General features: G+C 37.8%; 1 protein-coding gene across 12 annotated transcripts in view; it reads right to left on the bottom strand.

Annotated features, from left to right (window-relative positions):
- Nucleotides 1–22,507, bottom strand: part of RNF17 (ring finger protein 17) — a 140,816-nt gene that overhangs the window by 30,889 nt on the left and 87,420 nt on the right. For 9 of the 12 annotated variants that reach the window (XM_055359692.2, XM_063697201.1, XM_063697202.1 and 6 more), the window contains 7 exons: nt 16,053–16,173; nt 14,249–14,476; nt 13,415–13,565; nt 13,142–13,260; nt 7,804–7,906; nt 6,682–6,797; nt 4,085–4,374 (listed from right to left, as the gene is read on the bottom strand). In XM_055359692.2, coding sequence (XP_055215667.2) covers nt 4,085–4,374; nt 6,682–6,797; nt 7,804–7,906; nt 13,142–13,260; nt 13,415–13,565; nt 14,249–14,476; nt 16,053–16,173 — 1,128 coding nt within the window. The remainder of the gene's footprint in view (nt 1–4,084; nt 4,375–6,681; nt 6,798–7,803; nt 7,907–13,141; nt 13,261–13,414; nt 13,566–14,248; nt 14,477–16,052; nt 16,174–22,507) is intronic. The other 3 variants (XM_055359691.2, XM_031001261.3, XM_019039804.4) reach the window with 1 other exon arrangement.

Here is a 22,507-nt window from a genome sequence, read left to right as displayed (position 1 = left end):
ACCGATTTTATTGTCTTTCAAATTAAAAAATATATTTAGGAGATCAACAAATGAGAGAAAAATTTCAGTAAATTCATAGCTACCATACCCTTATCCATAGGTACTAATTAGGAGCTAATGACACTAAGCCCTACGAGTGCTAGAGTTATCGACTATTCTGATGGGCCCAGGTTACAGTCAGGAAGCATTTGCAGCATTTGCACATAAGCCTAAAGATCTCATGAGGGACCTGAATATTCTCAAAAGTTCCTAAAGCTCCAGTTATTTGTTGTGATTTCTTTTCTCATTCTCAAGAAATATAAACTTCTGTATTTATTTTAGTTTTAGAAAATGAGACAGGGTCTACTCTGTTGCCCAGGCTGGAGCAGTGGCATGAACGCAGCTCACTACAAGCCTTGACCTCCTGGGCTCAAGCAATCCTCCTGCCTCAGTTTCCTGAGCAGCTGAGACCCAGGCATGCACCACCATGGCCAACTAATCTTTGCATGTTTTGTAGCGATGGGGTCTCACCATGTTGCCCAGCCTGGTCGCAAACTCCTGGGCTTAAGCAATCTTCCTGCCTTGACCTGAAGTGCTGAGATTACAGGCGTAAGCCACCGCACCCAGCCTGTATTCTTTTTTCATAGAGAGCCTCCAAACTTGTGTAAGTGACAGGTCTTACAAACTTGGAAACCCTCCACCCACACCCCCAGCATCTTAGTCCCAAGGTGAGGAAAATAAGGGAGACACAATGGTGGAAAGCAGGTTAATTTATGCTAGTCCTGATCTAAGAGTCATTTTAGCAGCCTATAGAAACTGGTTTCATGTTGCTTCTCTTCCATGCTGGGAGAGTACTGAGGATGTCTACATAATCACTGGTGGCCTAAGTTCTAAATTCCGCCAACCACATGTGTCATTGCCACTCTTAGGTGTACAAAAAAAATGGGGCTCCAGGATTTTTATATTCTCAAGGATCCCAAGGTTTACAGATGCACAAAAATATTGAAATCATGGAGGAAAGAGTAAAATCCTGAGTGGCAGCCCTCATATATCATGATGCTAAAAACCCAACTACTTCATCATATACCTAATTTCCCTTATTCTTACCAAACTTCATTACTTCTATTCTTCCAGCCAGGCTGAACCCCTTTGTCTGATCTATGCCTACCTCCCTAAAGTTCCTAACTCTAAAAAGGTCTACCAGTATTTTTTCCCTGTCCATATCTATCTATATTTCCAAAGCCATGGGGTTTGGAGCATTTCTCAAAAAAGTTACCTTTCCTCATCTCTAGCCTAACTTTGCCTTTGCTTTGTGACCTTGCAACACTTTGAACACAGTGTCTCCCACAGAAACAATAGGGTACAGTGAATAAAACACACAATTTAAGAAGCCAAGATGCACCTAAAGAAAAACAAGAAATCCCATGGATTTCAAGCGTTATAGGATACACAACAAAGTAACTTGTATACACACTAAAAGTAGTATAGGCTATCTTCAGGAAAAAAACTGGTATTGGTGTAGGGATAAATAGCACTAACACAGAACAGAAAGTTCAGAAACAACTCGTGCATATATGGAACCTTAATCTTTGACAAAGTTAGCACTGCAGATCAGTGGGGAATGTGTGGAGTATAAGCCGATGAGCTAGGACTATTAACTAAACCTATAAAAAAAATTGGATCTCTTCTTCTTACCTACTGAAAAATCAATTCCGGGATAGCTTAAAGACTTTATGTAAAAAAACAAAACTATAAACATTTTTTTACAAGATCATATAATGAAATAGCTTTCTGACATCAGAGTAAGAAAGGATTTTTTTTTTTTTTTTTTTGAGATGGATTCTTGCTCTGTCACCCAGGCTGGAGTGCAGTGGCGCAATCTTGGCTCACGGCAACCTCTGCCTCCCAGGTTCAAGCGATTCTTCTGCCTCAGCCTCCTGAGTAGCTGGGACTACAGGTGCCTGCCACCACGCCCAGCTAATTTTTGTATTTTTAGTAGAGATGGGGTTTCACCACATTGGCCAGGCTGGTCTGAAACTCCTGACTTTGTGATCCACCCACCTAGGCCTCTCAAAAGTGCTAGGATTACAGGCATGAGCCACTGCGCCTGGCCCAAGAAAGCATTTAAAATGAGATACAAAACCAAAAAACAAAGAAGATTGATAAAATTACATTAAGACCTTCTGTTCATCCAGAAACTCCCAAAAGACACTGAAAAGACAAGTAAGAAACTGAGAGAAGATACCTGGAACACATAAAACCAAGAAGGGATAAGTGTTCAGGATATATTAAGAACTATGAATCAGAAAGCAATGACTTAATGGAAAGTGAGCGAAGACATGGATAGGCATTCCAAAAACACAGAAATACAAACGACTCAAATAGAAGAAATGATGTTTACGCCATAAGAAGTCAAGGAAATGCTAATTAAAGCCATAGTGAGAGACAATTTCACATCCAATAGGATAGGGAGAACTTAATCTGACCTTATTAAGTGTTAGCAAGGATGTGGGGTAACGAGACTCTTCATGCACTGGTAGTGATGAGTGTAAACTGCTATAAACAACTTTGAAAAACAATTTGACATTACCTAGAAATTATCCACCAATTTTATTTTTTTAATGGAGTCTCACTCACTCTATTGTCCAGGCTGGAAAGCAGTGGCACAATTCGGGCTCACTGCAACCTCTGCCTCCCGGGTTCAAATGATTCTCCTGCCTCAGCCTCCTGAGTAGCTGGGATTACAGGTTCGTGCCACCATGTCCAGCTAATTTTTATATTTTTAGTAGAGATGGGGTTTCACCATGTTGGCCAGGCTGGTCTCAAACTCCTGACCTTGTGATCCACCCACCTCGGCCTCCCAAAGTGCTGGGATGACAGGCATGAGCCACCGTGCCTGGCCAATGATTACCAATTCTGTTCACTAGATTATGTGCCCTAGAAAAATTCTGCTTGTGTAACAAGAGACAGGTACAAGAATGTTCATAGTAGGATTTTTTGTAATCACAGAAAATCTAGAAACACGTGTCTATCAATAGAACAGATACTGAGATATAATCATTCATGGAAATGCTATTAATTCATTTAAAAAATGAATGAAATATAGTGAAATGCGCCAAGGTGGACAAATCTCGAACAGTTTGATGAAAAGTCACAAAAGAATATGTACATTTTGGTTCTCGTTACATAAAGTTTGAAAGATGGAAAACCTAAAAAATTTGTTTAGTGACGCACACAGGAAATGATAATTGGCTAATTCAGAAAAGTGGCTGTAACTTGGGTGGCAAAACAGGAGACGTGATCAAGTGGGGCAACACAAGTCTGCTTAGGTTCTGGCAATGCTGCTTCTTATCATGGGCAATGTGTATGTGGCTACTCATCTTAATGTTGTTATTTAAATAATACATTTTATACTCTTTCACATAAATAACATTTTATAGTACCTTCAAAAAATTCATTTGAACTCTACTTTTAGTGATTTTTAATGTGATCAGCACATTGACCCATTGTGGGAGTCATCCTTTGGGATCCCATCTTCACATGAGGAATTCCTATTAGATTTCCCACTTTGAGTAAAGGGGCCTGGACCTTTATTTCCTTTTTCTTTAACTTCATGTAGTTATCACAGTTGCTCAAGGTTCTATAGTTATGAAGCAACTCTAGAGTGATTGCCTTCTTTGGCACATGCTTACCTCCCAGTGTGTGATTTCAGTTTGTTTTGGAGCTTGGTATGTTCTTTACTTTCATGCCAACTCAGTAAATGTTCATTAAAAAAAAAATTGGCATCTGATCTGACTTACTTGGGAGAGTTGTTCATCTGCCATAATAATGGAAATGGAAATTCCAAATTCCTTTCTTCTTATACTGAGAATAGCACTCACATAATTATAATTATATAACACTGCTATGTTAGAATAATGAAAAACTGCATTAAATGATTTTTATGTGTTAAGCATTATTAAAAGCACTTTGCATGCATTGTGTGAAATCATTTAATCCTCCTAACAACCTTGTGAAAATAACGTTCCAAGAGGTTGCCCAAAGTATTTCAATCCCTGTCGTTCTTACTAGAGAACTAGAGCCTACATAACATAGAAGGTCTCACCTGATAGTTTAGGTACTACAAATATAGTTCCATCATCACCAACACAGCTGACTGTTGCCTCAAATACTTTCATGTTAGGAATAGCTGGTGGCTTATACCCTCTAGTGCTTCTTGGTTCTAGAATTTTCTCCTGAAATTCAGACACTTTCTGTTCACTGATTATGTCAGCAGTTTTCTTGTCAGGGTCAAAGTTAGTTTTAATACAGTTAGTAACTACTGAATCTTCCTGTTCCAGGGGGACTTCCAGAGACTTCTCAGATAATGAATGGCTGTTATCTAATTTATTAATTCTGTAACATCCAAAAAAGAACACATCTAAACATAAGCAAATATAAAATTCTGGGTAAAACAACATAAAAAGAATCCTTCAGATATACATGAAATTGAAAGAAAATATTTGCTCTAATTTGTTACATAAAAATTAGCATCAGTTAAAATTAAAACTACTTTAAATTATGAGACTGATGAGAAAAAGCAATAAAAATTTAAGTAAATGTTTTAAATTTCTATATTTACAGACTATGCTCTCTTAAAATTTCATATGTATATCTCAAGCATTGTACAATGAATTCAATGTTACTAGAAGATACAACACCTTTAAGATGATTTCAATTTAGTCCACACATAGAACAGACATCTGGCAAGCTATTAGCATCCAAAAATACAAAGAAAACATGAGTCTCTTAAAAAACAATAAGGTACTATCCGTATATATGAATATACCATATTCATATATTACCTAAGTGGTAATATGCTATATTTACTCAGTTTTTCTACTTTATATCATTCCCTTCTAATTAAAAAAAGTAGGTATCCCTACTGTATAAAAAAATAAAATCTTAGGAGGAAATATTAATATTGATTGTGTTTTAGCGGAATTATAGCAAGTTTCTTTTTCTTCTCATCTCCTGTACTTTTAAAAGGAAATAAGGGCCGGGCATGGTGGCTCACGCCTATAATCCCAGCACTCTGGGAGACTGAGGCAGGAAGATCACCTGAGGTCAGGAGTTCGAGACCAGCCTGGCCAACATGATGAAACCCTGTCTCTACTACAAATAGAAAAATTAGCCAGGCATGGTGGCGCATGCCTGTAATCCCAGCTACTTGGGAGGCTGAGGTGCGAGAATCGCTTGAACCCAGGAGCCAGAGATTGTAGTGAGCTGAGATCACAGCACTGCACTCAAGCCTGGGCAACAGAATGAGACTCTGTCTCAATCAATCAATCAATCAATCAATCAGTCAATGGAAATAAAGCATTTATGAAAAAGCCACATAATTCCTCAGATACCCTGCTAGTCCCCCAACCCACCACCGCCTTAAGATAGCTAGTAGTTTTAGTCTGTAAAAGCAGTAAAGAACATTACAACTGGTAGCAGACAATGTCAGTAGTATTAACTTGCCTAGCATTTTCCATTCTAACATTTCTTCTATCAAGGAACTGCCTTAGCCTAAAGGCAAAGCAATTAGCTGTATGCCAAAGCCCGGGCAATCCAGGCCACATCTCCCATATCTAGCCTCATGTCCCACTTTCTTTCTGACTTCTAATTCTCTTTCCGTTTCATCAGGACTGGGATCCCTGTTCTGAAGAAGGTAAGATATAAGTTAAGGCAAACACATCTACAGAGATCTGGCCATATATGGTACAAAGTGGCTAATTGGGACTTGTGTCTCCAATTCCAACATACCTCTAAATCTCTAGAAAGAGAGAGAAAAGAGGCCGAGCGTGGTGGCTCACACCTGTAATCCCAGCACTTTGGGAGGCCAAGGTGGGCAGATCACGAGGTCAGGAGATCGAGGTCATCCTGGCTAACACGGTGAAACCCCATCTCTACTAAAAATACAAAAAATTAGCCAGGCGAGGTGGCGGCCACCTGTAGTCCCAGCTACTCAGGAGGCTGAGGCAGGAGAATGGCGTGAACCTGGGAGGTGGAGCTTGCAGTGAGCCGAGATTGTGCCACTGCACTCCAGCCTGGGTGACAGAGCCAGACTCCGTCTCAGAAAAAAAAAAAAAAAAAAAAAAAAAAGAGAGAGACAGAGAAAAGATTAAGCTAGGGCCACAATCATATCCTGATCCTGTCCCTGGACCAAAGGTGCTTAAACTCCAAACATAGAACCCAAAAGGATCTTTAAACGTAAATACTGTTCAATTATTTATTTGTTACTCATCCTGTTTCATATAAATACATTTACATTTCATATAAATACGTCTAGTAGGTATATACCTACCAGAATTTCTAAAATAAAGCCTAAACATTTATGTCTAAGCAAAGGATACCAAAGGGCTCAGATCTGGTATCCACTACATTGTTCTCTTTTTCTTTGGTTTACAGTGTAAATGTCAAAGGAGAGGGGAAATTACAAAAGCAAGTATGTCAGTAAACAGGCTTAAGTGTGCAAGAACTGACATGCCTGAAAAATGAAATGAGCAATTCTGAAGGAATCTATTTCTGAGCTGGCTCCTCAGGGTCAGCTTATAAATCTTTAAGAGCAAACAAGATGCAATTCAGACTTGAAAGCACACATAAGAAGATTTGCACACGCAACTAAGAGGCATCCATCACAAACTGATGTCAAAATTTTTTTTAAAAAGTCTATACCTCCTTTCTCTCAAAGCCAAACCCTTTTTAATCAAATATTTAGAAACATCAACACGCTCTCCTTTTTCATCTCTGCAGAAAATTTTCACAGGTAATGGCCATGTTGTGTTGTTTTCCTGCAGTGATTTAAGAGCAGAGTAAATATGAAACACCAAAATGAAATCTTCATATAAACAATGTACATTTCACAGGCGGTTCTTCTACATTTCTCTAAGCAAGAAATATTCCCAACTGAGTCATTTTGATATCTAAACACATCAAAAAATAGCACTGGGCTGAGTGCGGTGGCTCACGCCTGTAATCCCAGCACTTTGAGAGGCGGAAGTGGGCGGATCACTTGAGGTCGGGAGTTTGAGACCAGCCTGACCAACATGGAGAAACCCCGTCTTTACTGAAAATACAAAATTAGCCAGGCATGGTGGCGCATGCCTGTAGTCCCAGCTACTCGGGAGGCTGAGGCAGGAGAAGCTCTTGAACCTGGGAGTTGGAGATTGCGGTGAGCCGAGATCGCGCCATTGCACTCCAGCCTGGGCCACAAGAGCAAAACTCCATCTTAAAAAAAGCAAACAGCATGGAAGAGAGTGGAACAGAGAGTTATTTTGTGAAATGCATCAGGAAAACCTCAATGTCAAGGTGAAATTAAAGAAAAAAAATCAAACTGGAAACTTTTTTTTCCAGTCACAGAATGGGGAGTTGGGGAGTGAGGAATACAACATCAGTTAACAAGTTTCTTTATTCTTTTGCATTCTCTGTAAATTAGAGAATCAAAGTATATTTTCCAACCTGTGCCTTTTTTCTCCTACAAAAAGCAAAAGAACTACAAAACATATATTCTGCTTCATATGGAAAAAGGTATAAAACTGGAGAAAGCACATAAATAGTAATAAAATGAATTATAAAATTCTACTCAATGTAATAAAACATTTAAATTAGAAAAAAGAAAGCAAAGAATATTTTTGAAGTGGTCTGAAAAGATATATGCCTCTTATACTTTGAAATAAAACCGACAAAATTCGTAACAAAATCCAAATAGTTGGCTGCTATTTTCTCTACAAGAAAGAAAATAAATGGAATCGATGGAAACACTGAGATCATCAGCACATATCTCTTGTAACTTGTTACCTCACTATCCACCTGTAAGATTATAGTTGCTACAGCTCCAGTCAGGTACAATGAAAGACAGTCACAAGCTGTTGCTGTCCACTTGTCACTCCCACCAGCTGGTCTACAACAGAAAACAATGGCAACTTGTTTTATAAAAATAGCATACAATATTGAAATATACAAAAAACACTATATTTACACACATATACACTCATAGTTTGAACCAACTATATGTAGTAAAAAAAAAATTTAAACATGGATTCGTATTATTTTTACAATTTTTTCCCTCATTTTCCTATCTTTTTTTCATCCCTCTATTTTACTGAGGGCCCATATTACATATTAACTTATTTATGTGTATCTTTTCTGCAGCTACATTGAGGACCAGTAAAAAACAGGTATATTTTAAATACTTTTTAAGTCATTATATACAATTCATGTATGTCAACTAGACTGTAAACTCCAAGAGAACAGGAATGATGATGTATTATGTGCATCATCATATTCCCTAATGACTAGTATAGTGCCTGTCACATAGAAGCCATTCCAGAAATATTTAATAGAAAGAAAAAAAGTCTCTTTGTAATGATGATTCCACCGCCCATCTTTGGAAGTTCTCTGGATTTCAAATCTAACTTGAATTGCTACCCATAAATAATAGAAATACCAGAAATTTTAATTACTGATTCAACAAAATTTTTTACATTATCTGATAGATGTGGTAATACAGTTTTAAATGACTAAAATTTAGCAGTACCATAGCCTAAGCTTTCAGCAAATACTGTCAGACAGTAATGCATAGTTTAAAAAAATGCTCAATAAATATCTGACAGACAAATGAAATGCAGAGTATCCAATTTCATCATCCATTTTAGTTTGCAGAGTTGAAACTGAGTGACTGCAGACGTGTCCAATCTTTTGGCTTCCCTGGGCCACACTGGAAGAATTGTTTTGGGCCACACATAAAATACACTAATGTAGCTGATGAGCTAAAAACAAAACAAAACAAAAAACTCAAAAAAATTTCATAATGTTTATGAAAGTTTACAAATTTGTGTTGGGTTGCATTCAAAGCCATCCTGGGCTGCACGTGGCCTGTGGGCTGTGGGTTGGACAAGCTTGCCTTAGATGTCTCTAACCAGCAAATCTATCTCCAAGAATAAAGAACTGGTAACACAGAAGAGATTACAGATAACATAATGCAGGCCCTATAGGCTCTCTAAATATGGTTTCTAGTTCCAGAGTTTCATTGAGCTAGCCGATTAACTGAGTAAACAATTAATTCTGGTCAATTTTTTTAAGAGACAGGGCCTCATTATGTTGCCCAGGCTGGACTTGAACTCATGGGCTCAACGGATCCTCCCATCTTGGTCTCCTGAGTAGCTGGGGCTAAAGGTGTATGCCACCACACTCAGCTTCGCCTGGTCAATCTTTTCACAGTAACATGGCTTATATGGGTGAACTAACCAAATCAACTAGGCACATAACTTGGCCAAACAGGATTTCGTAAATGTGCTATACTACTTATTGTAAAGCCCAGAGAGAGTTCTTATGTGCTAAGAAGCTTAAATTGTTAGGAACTCTTGGAACCAGTTATGGTTTATTTATTACGATGGTATATAAATATAAGTCAATGTAACATCAAGGTTATCCATTGATTTATTATGGATATAAATATTAACATTTAAAAAATGTATGAATATAGAATTTCAGTTAGGGAAGATGAAAAAGTTCTTGAGATGAAATGGTGGTAAATGCTACACAACAATGTGATTTTTTTGTTATGTTTTTTTTTTGAGACAGAGTCTCACTGTGTCGCCCAGGCTGGAGTGCAGTGGCACAATCTTGGCTCACTGCAACTTCTGCCTCCTAGGTTCAAGCAATTCTCCCTACCTTAGCCTTCCAAGTAGCTGGGATGACAGGTGCCTGCCACCACACCTGGCTAATTTTTGTATTTTTAGTAGAGACGAAGTTTCACCATGTTGGCCAGGCTGGTCTTAAACTCCTGACCTCAAGTGATCTGCCTGCCTCAGCCTCCCAAAGTGCTGGGTTTACATGCGTGGGCCACCGCGTCTGGCCATGAATGTTCTTAATGTCAAACTGAGTGTAATATCTATTTTATCAACCTAAGAACAATCTGTTAAAAGGGATTTCTTAAAATGACAGTAAAACAGAGTGGTTAGAGTCCCGGTTCTGGGTTCAGACAGTGTTTATAATCCTAACTCAACAGTCAGCAGATATTTTATCCAGATAATAAAATACTTAACCTCTTAAATATTCAATTTCCTTACCTATAAATAGTATTTATATCTTTAAGGTTTGTTGTTAGGATTAAGTGAAATAGTGTCTTTAAGACAATTAATGCAGGTTCCAGAAGTTCTTAAAGGTTAGCTATTATTAGGCTTTTAAAATGATAATGGTATTCCATTCTAGTCCATAAGATACCATTTAAAGTATGTACACAAACACATTCTCTGTACTGTTAGGTACAATTAAAGGACTGATATAATTCTGTTCAATTATTCTGATTGAACTATTTAATGTCAAAGTGAAAACTAAGATAGGATTTATATAGTATGTGAGCTGAGACTTCCATTCCAGGGCACTGAAAAGATTTAGTGTCCCATTGTCACCATCAGTGATCACAGACAATAGGAAGAGGTGCCTGTAAGATTAGAGAAATGGGTCATTAAGAAGAAGGTATCCTATCAGAATAAGGATCTTTAGGGAATAAAACAAATTTTAAAAAAAGAAGCTATCCTATTATAATATCAATTTTTAGGCCAGGCGTGGTGACTCACGCCATAATCCCAGCACCTTGGGAGGCCGAGGCAGGCAGATCACTTGAGGTCAGGAATTTGAGACCAGCCTAGCCAACATGGTGAAAACTCATCTCTACTAAAAATACAAAACTTAGCCGGGCATGGTGGCACACGCCTGTAATTCCAGCTACTCGGGAGGCTGAGGTGGGAGAATCGCTTGAATCTGGGAGGCAAAGGTTGCGGTGAGCCAAGATGACGCCACTGCACTCCAGCCTGGGCAACAGAGGGAGACTCTGTCTCAAAAAAAAAAAAAAATAAATAAATAAATAAATAAAAAGATCAGGTTCCCAAAACAGATAAATCAAACCAATGTTAGATTTATATAGATAACTTTGGGTAAGGTACTTAATTTCTCATCATGAAGTTTCTTCAATTGTAATATGAAGATAATAATAGTTCCATGTCGGTATTATTGTGAGAACTAAACTAACACACGTAAAGCACATCATACAATGCCTGTCCTAGTAGACAATAAATGTTAAGGTATATTGTATAGTGTATCTGGAGTTCTCTCATGAGATCCTTGCAGATGAGATACAAATAAGCTAGATAAACCAGTATGGTTTATTTCTTAAAAAAAAAAATCACACACAGGTTCATTAAAGTTTTTATAATAATGCTGAAAGGGTCTTTCGAATCTTTTAGCTTTACTGGTAAACATATTTCTAATATTCCTATTTATAATCCATGTCTGAAAAGCCTACACATATATGTATACCTAAGTGTGTGCATGTGTATATATGTCTTTTAGCCAAATAACATGCAATTGGCTTCAAGTCAGTGATCAAATTTGAGACAATCTAAAACAAGCTTATCCAACCTGCACGCGGCCCAGGACAGCTTTGAATGTAGCCCAACACAAATTCATAAACTTTCTTAGAACATTATGAGATTTTTTTCAATTTTTTTTAGCTCATCAGCTATTATTACTGTCAGTGTATTTTATGTGTGGCCCAAGACAATAATTCTTCTTCCAATGTGGCCCAGAGAAACCAAAAGTTTGGACACCCTGGTCTAGAACTACAAGCTACCCCAAGTGATTTGGATAACTGTGGTAGCATATCAAAGCAATAACAAACGATCTGCCAGTAGACTTAATGATAGAGCTGTTTCCTATATGTACAATTTTATCTGGTATTCTATGGTGAATAGCAGCTAGGGTTTATTTAACAAAAGTTAACAACTGTTCTGAACCTCTGGGGGAAGGCCAGTTATTTTTGGCTTAGAGGCTAGATATCCAATTTTTGCCAATAAAAGAAACTCAAATTTTTATGTGAAATTTACTAGTTTTTTAAAGAGTTAATATGCCATAGTTCAAAAAACATTCTGCAGGCCAAGTGCATATTAGTTCGATTTAGCTCATAAACTGTAGACTACAACTCTGACAGAGGTATGCTTTCAAATCTACAGATAACACAACATTAGATGGGGCAGCCTCCACATGGAATAACAAAATCAAATATCTGAGTTTCAAAACCAATTAGAAGAAATTTGGCGGGAAAAACTGTAAAATTCTATATTTAGGTTAAAAAATCACTGTGTCAGGCTGGAGTGCAGTAGCACAATCATAGCTCACTGCAGGCCTGAACTCCTGGCCTCAAGTGATGTTCCTGCCTTAGTGTCCCAAAGTGCTGGGATTACAGGTGTGAGCCACCTCACCTGGCCCTTTCCCCTCCTTTCATCTGGATCTTTTCTTTCCTTTGCTCCACTGCCTGTCTTGCTCAAATTGAAGTCTATTCCCAGCAATTTCTTCTCAGTGTGGGGTTATGGAAAAGAGTTTCAGTTTACTTTCAAGAGGTTACACGGCTAAAAACGCTCCAGTATTGTGGGAGTTTGGCACATTTACAGATCTCTTTCTTGCATTCAGATAAGAACTGCAACCTGCCTTATCCCTTAGTTTTTGGCTGCTATTCTCAGATTAGCCTGCATGCGCCAGTGAAATACTGTTGCCGATTCCTATTCTCAAAGCTGTTGGAATCCTAGTCTGCCTTCCCTCCAAATCCTGCCACACCAGTGTTGATACTGTAAAGGTCCTGGTTCATGGTGTACCCCACCTGCTAATATTTGAGGGCTCACAGAAGTTACTTGTCATCTGATTTTGTTGTAGATATTGACTGTGTAGTCTTTAGTTTTACTATCCAAGTTGCTGTTTTTATAGTGGGATTCCAGTAGACTAAAACTGTTCTGTCATTTTCCCAGAATCCTCCACAAATTCACTCTTTTTGGTAATTTACATATTTTTAGCTTTCTATGCAATTCTAAACTTACACAATTTATTTCTGTGTTTGTTGTTCCTCAAAGTAAAATTTTTAATATTCAACAGTTTGAATTCTATCTAGGCACTTTCATACTCACCTATCTCTATTTCTTAATGCCACTAAATTTACGTGCTCCAAACTTCTCTCTTTCCCTCTTGAAGTCCAAAATTAACTAAATTTTAGGAAAATTTCATAGTATCTTAGCAAAATTAAAACTGACGAGAACGCATTTAAAAATATTTAAAATAATGAGAAAATTACTCAGCTAAAAACTACCTTATGTCAACCAGAGAACATTCCAAAGAGAGTCTTCCCATTGTCTTTAGATTTTCTTGAAGTTTTCTTAAACAGTCAACATTCACTACTAGTTCAACACCCACATCATACAGCAAGACCTAAGAAAATAATAACTTTAAGTCTACAGACAAACAACACTTCGAAATATTTTTTTGGCAAACTGAAAAACTCAATGAAAACTGTTTTAACTCCAGGGAAAAAAATACAAAATGCATTCACCTTCACAATTACACTTTTAACTCTGTAATTTACCTCTACCAATGTGTCTGTAACCATTCTGATGATCTGGCCTCTTCGCCACTGATTTTTATCTTGGATCTTAACAGCACAGTGCATATCATTTTCCCATTTAACAGGTTCCCATTTTGAGTTTTCATAAGCAGCTATCATCTTTTCTTCTAAACTATAGAGATAAAAAATATTTAACTTTCCAAACCTTTTCTTATATAATTCTCTGGCTACATGTTTTCTACAATCCCCGCTTGCTCATTCCGCTCCAGCCAAGCTGGGCACCTCGTTCTTCCTTGAATGTACAAGTGTATTTCTTCCTCAGGTTTTTGAACTAGCTCTTCCTTCTGCCTGAGATTAAACTTCCCTCAGACACTTATATGGCTTACCTCCCTCCTTCCTTCTTTGGGGCCTGTTTCAAAAGTCACTGTCTCTGAGGTCTTCTTTGACCATCCTAAAAGTGCCTTCCTCCCTAAACGCTTTATTTTTTTCTATTTCCCTTATCACCATCTGCCACACTAAAAATTTTATATGTTCACTCTCTCTCCCTCTACTAGAGTTTAAGCTACATGATAACAAAGATTTGTCTATGTTTTATACCAGGGTATCCCTAACACTTATAATACTGGTTATCATATAGTAGGTGCTCAATAGGTATTTGTAGAATGAATAAATTCTAATACAGTGAAAACAGCCAACAGATACCCTATTTTCATACTTCTAACTAGCTGAGACTACTTAGTTAAAATAATTTTGCTAGTAAAATCTACATTTATGACTTCTAGATCTTTGAAACAGAATATATAAAGGATAAAATCATATGCAATATTTTCCTTATATATTATATATATATAATACCTATTAAGTAAGTTTTCAGTTAACAACCACTGAACATAAATCTTCTCAGGAGATATTACATTACAGATATGCACAGGCAATTCCTTATTATAAAGTGACTGAAAATTCTCATTAGGTAGAGATTTTGCAGACACAGGATTTAAGTTGTGTACTTCATTTGAAATAATTTCTTCTGGAGAAGGATCCCAAATTTCAATATGCTTTTGAGAATTATGTTTGAGGATGTATCTGAAAAACAAGAAAAGTTAATGAAAAGAACTGCATGCAAAATATTTGTTTGCATTTGCTCAGGTCTGTATCTCGACTGTGATGATGCTTATATGACTATTTTTGTCAAAATTCATTTAACTGTGGACCTAAAACAGGTGACTTTTTACTGTATATAAGTTATACTTCAATAACCCTCACTTTAAAAAGAAAGGAGAAGATTCAATCCAAAATTTTTTTTTTTTTTTGAAATGGAGTCTCGCTCTGTCACCCAGGCTGAAGTGCAGTGATGTGATCTTGGCTCACTGCAGCTTGCGCCTCCCAGGTTCAAGCAATTCTCCTGCCTCAGCCTCCCAAGCAGCTGGGATTATAGGCACCCGCCACCATGCCCCGCTAATTTTTTGTATTTTTAGTAGAGATGGGGTTTCACCTTATTGGCCAGGATGGTCTGAAACTCCTGACCTCATGATCCACCTGCCTGAGCCTCCCAAAGTGCTGGGATTACAGGCGTGAGCCACTGTGCCCGGCCCAGTTCAACATTAATTTGAATGTTTATTCTCATTTATTTTCCGCTCTCATTTGAGACCTATAGTGGAAAAGCTCCTGATTCTAGCTCCTCCAGCATGAGAGTGAGCAGGAAAGCATGTCCACAGATCATTAATACTAGTATGAGTCACTGCAGGCCTCTATGGGGTGTCACTACTTCTTTGGCTTATGCTGACAGGCATCACATGTGAGTGCTATCTGAATACTGGCTTTCTTTTTTCTTTTTTAGACAGAGTCTTGCTCTGTCAGACACTCTGGAGTGCAGTGACACAATCTCAGCTCACTGCAACCTCCGCCTCCTGGGTTCAAGTGATTCTTCTGCCTCAGCCTCCCGAGTAGCTGGGACTATAGGCACGCACGCCACCACGCCCAGCTAATTTTTTTATTTTTAGTGGAGATGGGGTTACAACATATTGGACAGGCTGGTCTCAAACTCCTCTCAAGTGATCCGCCCATCTCAGCCTCCTCCAGGACCACTCCCACTGCACAAGTCCCTGTTGTGGAAGAATTCTTTGTCTTGACCTCAAAACCCTCCCACCTGTCCTTGCCACCACTCTACTCTTCTGCTTCTGGGGTCACCCTAACCACTAGCCTGTCCTGGGTGAGTATTAGCACAATGGCTCAAGCCTGGTTATCATTCAAAGTATCCACTTGAATCCAGGAAAATTATCATTTCTACAAATGGAAATGTAAGCTACTCTACCACTATGCTTATTCTCCATCCTGCCATTTCTCTTCCCAATTCCTTTCTCAATCAGGCACAAGGGGCTTCCTAAGCAGAAATAAGACGGCAGTCTCCTTTCCTTAGAAGCACTCTCAAGGAGCCTTTCTCTTGGTTTCTGGGTTCCTTAGTAATGGAGGGAAAAGTCACTCTAGTCCTCATTAATGACTCCAGTTATTTTCTATTTTTTCTGGTCCAGGACAGGGAAAATTCTCAGGTCTACAGTCTAAGCTTATCTCCAATGGGGAATGATATGCCAGTTTCCCTTCTTGCAATTACAATGTTACATAAGAACATGAACTAACAATGAAAGTTTACACATCTACTTACCCTATTTCGTAAGATGCTAGGCCCTCTTTAACTAGCTGGTCATTAATACTAGTAGTAGTCATTTCAGGAGCACCAAGAGAATTGAAAAGCTCAACTAAGAGCACATTATCTTCCAGAATTTCTGTAAAACCATTAAGAAAGTTTGGGGAAAGAAATATGTCACAAAATATAGTAAATGAGGCATTTTTTTTTTTTTTTTTTTTTGGAGACAGAGTCTCACTCTGTCGCCCAGGCTGGAGTGCAGTGGCATGATCTCAGCTCACTGCAACCTCTGCCTCCTGGGTTCAAGTGATTCTCCTGCCTGAGCCTCCCGAGTAGCTGGGACTACAGACACTGTCGCGCCACCACGCCCAGCTAATTTTTTTTGTATTTTTAGTAGAGACGGGGTTTCACCATGTTGGCCAGGCTGGTCTTGAACTCCTGACCTCAAATGATCTGCCCACCTTGGCCTTCCAAAGTGCTGGGATTACAGGCCTGAGCCACCGCACCCAGCCTAAATGAGGCAATTTTTTTAAAAATTGGAAACTTAATTTCTTTCATTTGCACACATGACATTTCTTGTAGAATAATGTCATAGTCGCTAGGAGTTAGAGTAGCATTTTGCAGATATAAATGGTCAGTGTTGTCTGTAACATATACAAATTACTGAACATTTTATTTTAGGTTACTGTGTGCCATTATATAAAGAAATCAGTTCAAAGCTTTTAGATTCAGAAAAATACATTCATTGAAGAAGTGTTTTGTTATATTCTTAATTGTTTTATGGAACTCAACCAAGTTCCAGGAGGACCAAGGTGAATGAAAGTTAACTCAGGCCAGTGATCATCTGCAAAGGTTTAAGCTTTTATAAAAATGGCACAAAGTTTAAAACAACAAAAACTCAATCTAGAACCCTCAATTAACTAGAACTTTTTTCTCTCCCCATGTTTTTTAGGACAAACCATCTAACTTTTAATTCTGTTTATCAGATCTATTTCTTAAACTAGACTGAGAGTTAACTGAGTGTAAGGCTTGTGTCTCATGTGTCTATTTACTTATTTATGGTACTTTGCACAGGGAAATTGGTCAATAAGTATCTGAAATATGGTAGATAAATTTCTTTAGAAAACATCTCTAAAAAATGCACTGAGATCTGTATATGACTACACCTTTCCAGCTGGTAGCTGCTAGTCAGAATGATTCTAAATAAAAAGATAACCATTACCAACAGCAACATTCTATATTAACCAAGTTATAAGAGTTATAACAGTATACATTTAAAAGTTTTTAAAAAAATTTTTTCCATTAAGTTATAGGGGTACAGGTGGTATTTGGTTAAACGAGTAAGTTCTTTAGCAGTGACTTGTGAGATTTTGGTGCACCCATCACCCAAACAGTATACACTGCACCGTATTTGTAGTCTTTTATCCTTCGCCCCCCTCCTACTTTACCCCCAAGCTCCTAAAGTCCATTCCTTTGCCTCCTCATAGCTTAGCTCCCACATATCAGTGAGAACATACGATGATTGGTTTTCCATTCCTGAGTTATTTCACTCAGAATAATAGTCTCCAATCTCATCCAAGTCACTGCAAATGCTGTTAATTCATTCCTTTTATGGCTGTGTAGTAGTCCATCATTCATATTCACACACACACACATATATATATATGTATAAATCACAGTTTCTTTATCCACTCATTGATTGATGGGCATTTGGGTTGGTTCCACGATTTTGCAATTGTGAATTGTGCTGCTATAAACATGCGTGTGCAAGTGTCTTTTTCGAATAATGACTTCTTTTCCTCTGGGTAGATATCTAGCAGTGGGAAGGCTGGATCAAATGGTAGTTCTACTTTTAGTTCTTTAAGGAATCTCCACACTGTTTTCCATAGTAACTGTACTAGTTCACAATCCTGCCAGCAGTGTAGAAGTGTTCCCTGTTCACCCCACGCATGCATCTACTGTTTTTTGATTTTTTGACTATGGCCATTTTTGCAGGAGTGAGGAGGTGGCGTCACATTGTAGTTTTGATTTGCATTTCCCTGATGATTAGTGATGTTGAGCATTTTTTCATACCTTTGTTGGCCATTTGTATATCTTTTTTGGAGAATTGTCTATCCATGTCCTTAGCCTACTTTTTGGTATTTTTTTCTTACTGATTTGTTTGAGGTCATTATAGATTCTGCATATTAGTCCTTTGTCAGATGTACAGATTGTGAAGATTTTCTCCCACTCTGTGGGTTGTCTGTTTACTCTGCTGACTGTTCCTTTTGCCATGCAAAAGCTCTTTAGTTCAATTAGGTCCCAGCTATTTATGTTTGTTTTTACTGCATTTGCTTTTGGGTTCTTGGTCATGAAATCCTTGCCTAAGCCAATGTCTAGAAAGGTTTTTCCAACGGTATCTTCTAGAATTTTTATAGTTTACGCTGTTAGATTTCAGTCTTTAATCAGTCTTGAGTTGATTTTTGTATAAGGTAAGAGATGAGGATCCAGTTTCATTCTCTTACCTGTGGCTAGCCAATTATCCCAGCACCATTTGTTGAAAAGGGTGTCCTTTCCCCACTTTATGTTTTTGTTTGCCTTGTCAAAGATCGGTGGCTGTAAGTATTTGGGTTTATTTCTGGGTTCTCTATTCTGTTTCATTGGTCTATGTGCCTATTTTTGTACCAGTACCACACTGTTTTGGTGACTATGGCCTTATAGTATAGTTTGAAATCAGGTATTGTAATGCCTCCAAATTTGTTCTTTTTGCTTAGTCTTGCTTTGGCTATGTGGGCTCTTTTTTGGTTCTATACGAATTTTAGAATTGTTTTTTCTAATTCTCTGAAGAATGATGGTGGTATTTTGATGGGGATTGCACTGAATTTGTAGATTGCTTTTGGCAGTATGGTCATTTTCACAATATTCATTCTACCCATCAATATGGGTACCATTGCAATATGGTAGAATCAGATGGATTCTACCCATCCAATATTGATTCTACACATCCATGGGATGTGTTTCCATTTGTTCATGTCCTCTATGATTTCTTTCAGTAGTGTTTTGTAGTTTTCCTTCTAGAGGTCTTTTGGCTTCTTGGTTAGTTATATTCCTAAGTATTTTATTTTTTTGCAGCTATTGTAAAAGGGGTTGAGTTCTTGATTTGATTCTCCACTTGGTCGCTGTTGGCGTACAGAAGAGCTACTGATTTGTGTACATCAATCTCGTATCCGGAAACTTCGCTGAATTATTTTATCAGTTCTAGGAGCCTTCTGGAGGAGTCCTTAGGGTTTTCAGGTTAAACAATCATATCATCAGCAAACAGTGACACTTTAACTTTTTCTTTACTGATTTGGATGCCCTTTCTTTCTTTCTCTTGTCTGATTGCTCTGGCTAGGACTTCCACTACTATGTTGAAGAAGAGTGGTAAGAGTGGGCATCCTTGTCTTGTTCCACTTCTCAGAGGGAATGCTTTCAACTTTTCCCCATTCAGAATTATGTTGGCTGTGGGTTTGTCATAGATGGCTTTTATTACATTAAGGTATGTCCCTTGTATGCCAAATTCCTGGGAGTTTTAAGCATAAAGGGATGCTGGATTTTGTTGAATGCTTTTTCTGCATCTATGGAGATCACGTGATTTTTTATTCTGTTTATGTGGTGTATCACATTTATTGACTTGCATATATTACATCCCTGCATCCCTGGTATGAAACTCACTTGATCATGGATTACTTTTTTGATATGTTGTTGGATTCAGTTAGCTAGTATTTTGTTAAGGATTTTAACATCTATGTTCATGAAGGATATCAGTCTATAATTTTCTTTTTTGGTTGTGTCCTTCCTGGCTTTGGTATTAGGGTGATGCTGGCTTCATAGAATGAATTAGGGAGGGTTCCTTCTTTCTCTACCTTGTGGAATAGTGTCAAAAGGATAAGTACCAATTCTTCGATTGTCTGGCAGAATTCTGCTGTGAATCCGTCTGGTCCTTTTTTTTGTTGGTAATTTTTAAATTACCATTTCAGTTTTGCTGCTTGTTATTGGTCTGTTCAGGATATCTAATTCTTCCTGATTTAAGCTAGGAGGGTTGTATTTTTCCAGAATTTATCCAATCTCTTCTAGGTTTTCTAGTTTATGTGAGTAAAAGTGTTCATAGCAGCCTTGAATGATCTTTTGTACTTCAGTGGTGTCAGCTGTAATATCTCCTGTTTCGTTTTAGTGAGGTTATTTGGATTTTCTCTCATTTTCTTGGTTAATCGTGCTAATGGCCTATCAATTTTATTTACCTTTTCAAAGAACCAGCTTTTTTTTTCATTTATCTTTTGTATTTTTTGTTTGCTTCAATTTCATTTAGTTCTGCTCTAATCTTGGTTATTTCACCAGGTTTGGGTTTGGCTTGTTCTTGTTTCTCTAATACTTGAGATGTGACCTTAGAGTGCCAGTTTATGCTCTTTCAGTCTTTTTGATGTAGGCATGTAGGGCTAGGAACTTTTCTTAGCACCCGCCTTTGCAGTGTGCCAGAGGTTTTGATAGGTTGTGTCATTATGTCGTTCAGTTTGAAGAAATTTTTAATTTCCATCTTGATTTTTTGACCCAATGCTCATTCAGGAGCAGGTTAACTTCCATGTATTTGCATGGTTTTGAAGGTTCCTTTTGAAGTTGATTTCCAGTTTTATTTCACTGTGGTCTGAGAGAGTGCTTGATATAATTTCAATTTTCTTAAATTTATTGAGGTCATATGGTCTTAGAAATTTCCATATGCTGTTGAATAGAATGGGTATTCTACAGTTGTTGGATGAAATGTTCTGTATATATCTGTTAAGTCCATTTGTTCCAAGGTATAGTTTAAATCCAGTTTCTTTGTTGACTTTCTGTCTTGATGACCTGTCCAGTAATGTCAGTGGAATATTGAAGTCCCCTACTATTATTGTGTTGCTGTCTATCTTATTTCTTAGGTCTATTAGTAATTGTTTTATAAATTTGGGAGCTCTAGTGTTAGGTGCACATATGTTTAAGACTGTGATATTTTCCTGTTGGACAAGGCCGTTTACCATTATATAACGTTCCTCTCTATCTCTTTTAACTGCTGTTGCTTTAAGTTTGTTTTGTCTGATATAAGAATAACTACCCTTGCTCGTTTTTGGTGTCCATCTGCATGAAATGCCTTTTTCCACCCCTTTAGTTCAAGTTTATGTGAGTCCTTATGTGTTATGTGAGTCTCCTGAAGGCAGGAGATGGTTGGTTGGTGAGTTCTTACCCATTCTGTGGTTCTGTATCTTTTAAGTGAGCATTTAGGCAATTTACATTCAATGTTAATATTGAAATGTGAGGTACCATTGCATTCATGGTGCTCTTTGTTGCCTGTGTACTTTGGTTTTTTTGGTTTTTGTTTTTGCTTTTTAACTTGTATTTTTGTTTTACAGGTCTGGTGTGATTTATGCTCTGAAGAGATTCTGTTTTGATGTATTTCCAGGATTTGTTTCAAGATTTAGAGCTCCAAAATTTTAGTAGTTCTTGTAGTGGTGACTTGGTAATGGCGAATTCTCTCAGCCTTTGTTTGTCTGAAAAAGACTGTATCTTTCCTTCATATATGATGCTTAGTTTCACTGGACAGAAAATTCTTGGTTGATAAATTGTTTTGAGGAGGCTGAAGATAGGGCCCCAATCCCTTCCAGCTTGTAGGGTTTCTGCTGATAAATCTGCTGGTAATCTGATAGGTTTTCCTTTATAGGTTACCTGGTGCTACTGTCTCACAGCTCTTAAGATCCTTTCCTTTGTCTTAACTTTGATAACCTGATGACAATGTGTCTGGGCAAAGATCTTTTTGCGATGAATTTCCCAGGTCTTCTTTGTGCTTCCTGTATTTGGATATCCAGGTCTCTAGCAAGGCCTGGGGAGTTTTCCTTGATTATTCCCCCAAGTACATTTTCCAAGCTTTGTGCTTCTTGTATTTGGATGTCTAGGTCTCTAGCAAGGCTGGGGAAGTTTTCCTCAATTATTTCCCCAAATACGTTTTCCTGAGGAAGAAGAGAAGTCTATGGTTTGGTCGTTTAACATAATCCCAGACTTCTTGGAGGCTTTGTTCATATTTTCTTTTTTCCTTGTCTTTGTTGGATTAGGTTAATTCGAAGACCTTGTTTTCGAGCTCTGAATTTCTTTCTTCTACTTGTTCAATTCCATTGCTGAGACTTTCCAGAACATTTCGCATTTCTAAAAGTGTGTCCAAAGTTTCCTCAATTTTTGATTGTTTTAAGCTATTTCCTTGAATATTTCTCCCTTCACTTCTTATATTGTTTTTTGGATTTCCTTGCATTGGGCTTCGCCTTTCTCCCTGATTAGCTTAATAACCAATCTTCTGAATTATTTTTCAGGTAAATCAAGGACTACTTCTTGGTTTGGATCCACTGCTGGTGAACTAGTGTGATTTTGGGGGGGTACTGAAGAGCCTTGTTTTGTCGTATTACCATGGTTGGTTTTCTGGTTATTTCTCATTTGGATAG

Source organism: Gorilla gorilla, chromosome 14 (assembly GCF_029281585.2).
Source record: "Gorilla gorilla gorilla isolate KB3781 chromosome 14, NHGRI_mGorGor1-v2.1_pri, whole genome shotgun sequence".
In the NCBI taxonomy this organism is placed as follows: Eukaryota; Metazoa; Chordata; class Mammalia; order Primates; family Hominidae; genus Gorilla; species Gorilla gorilla.
The sequence above is the reverse complement of the archived record's forward strand: the minus strand, read 5'-3'. Positions and strand labels throughout refer to the sequence as shown.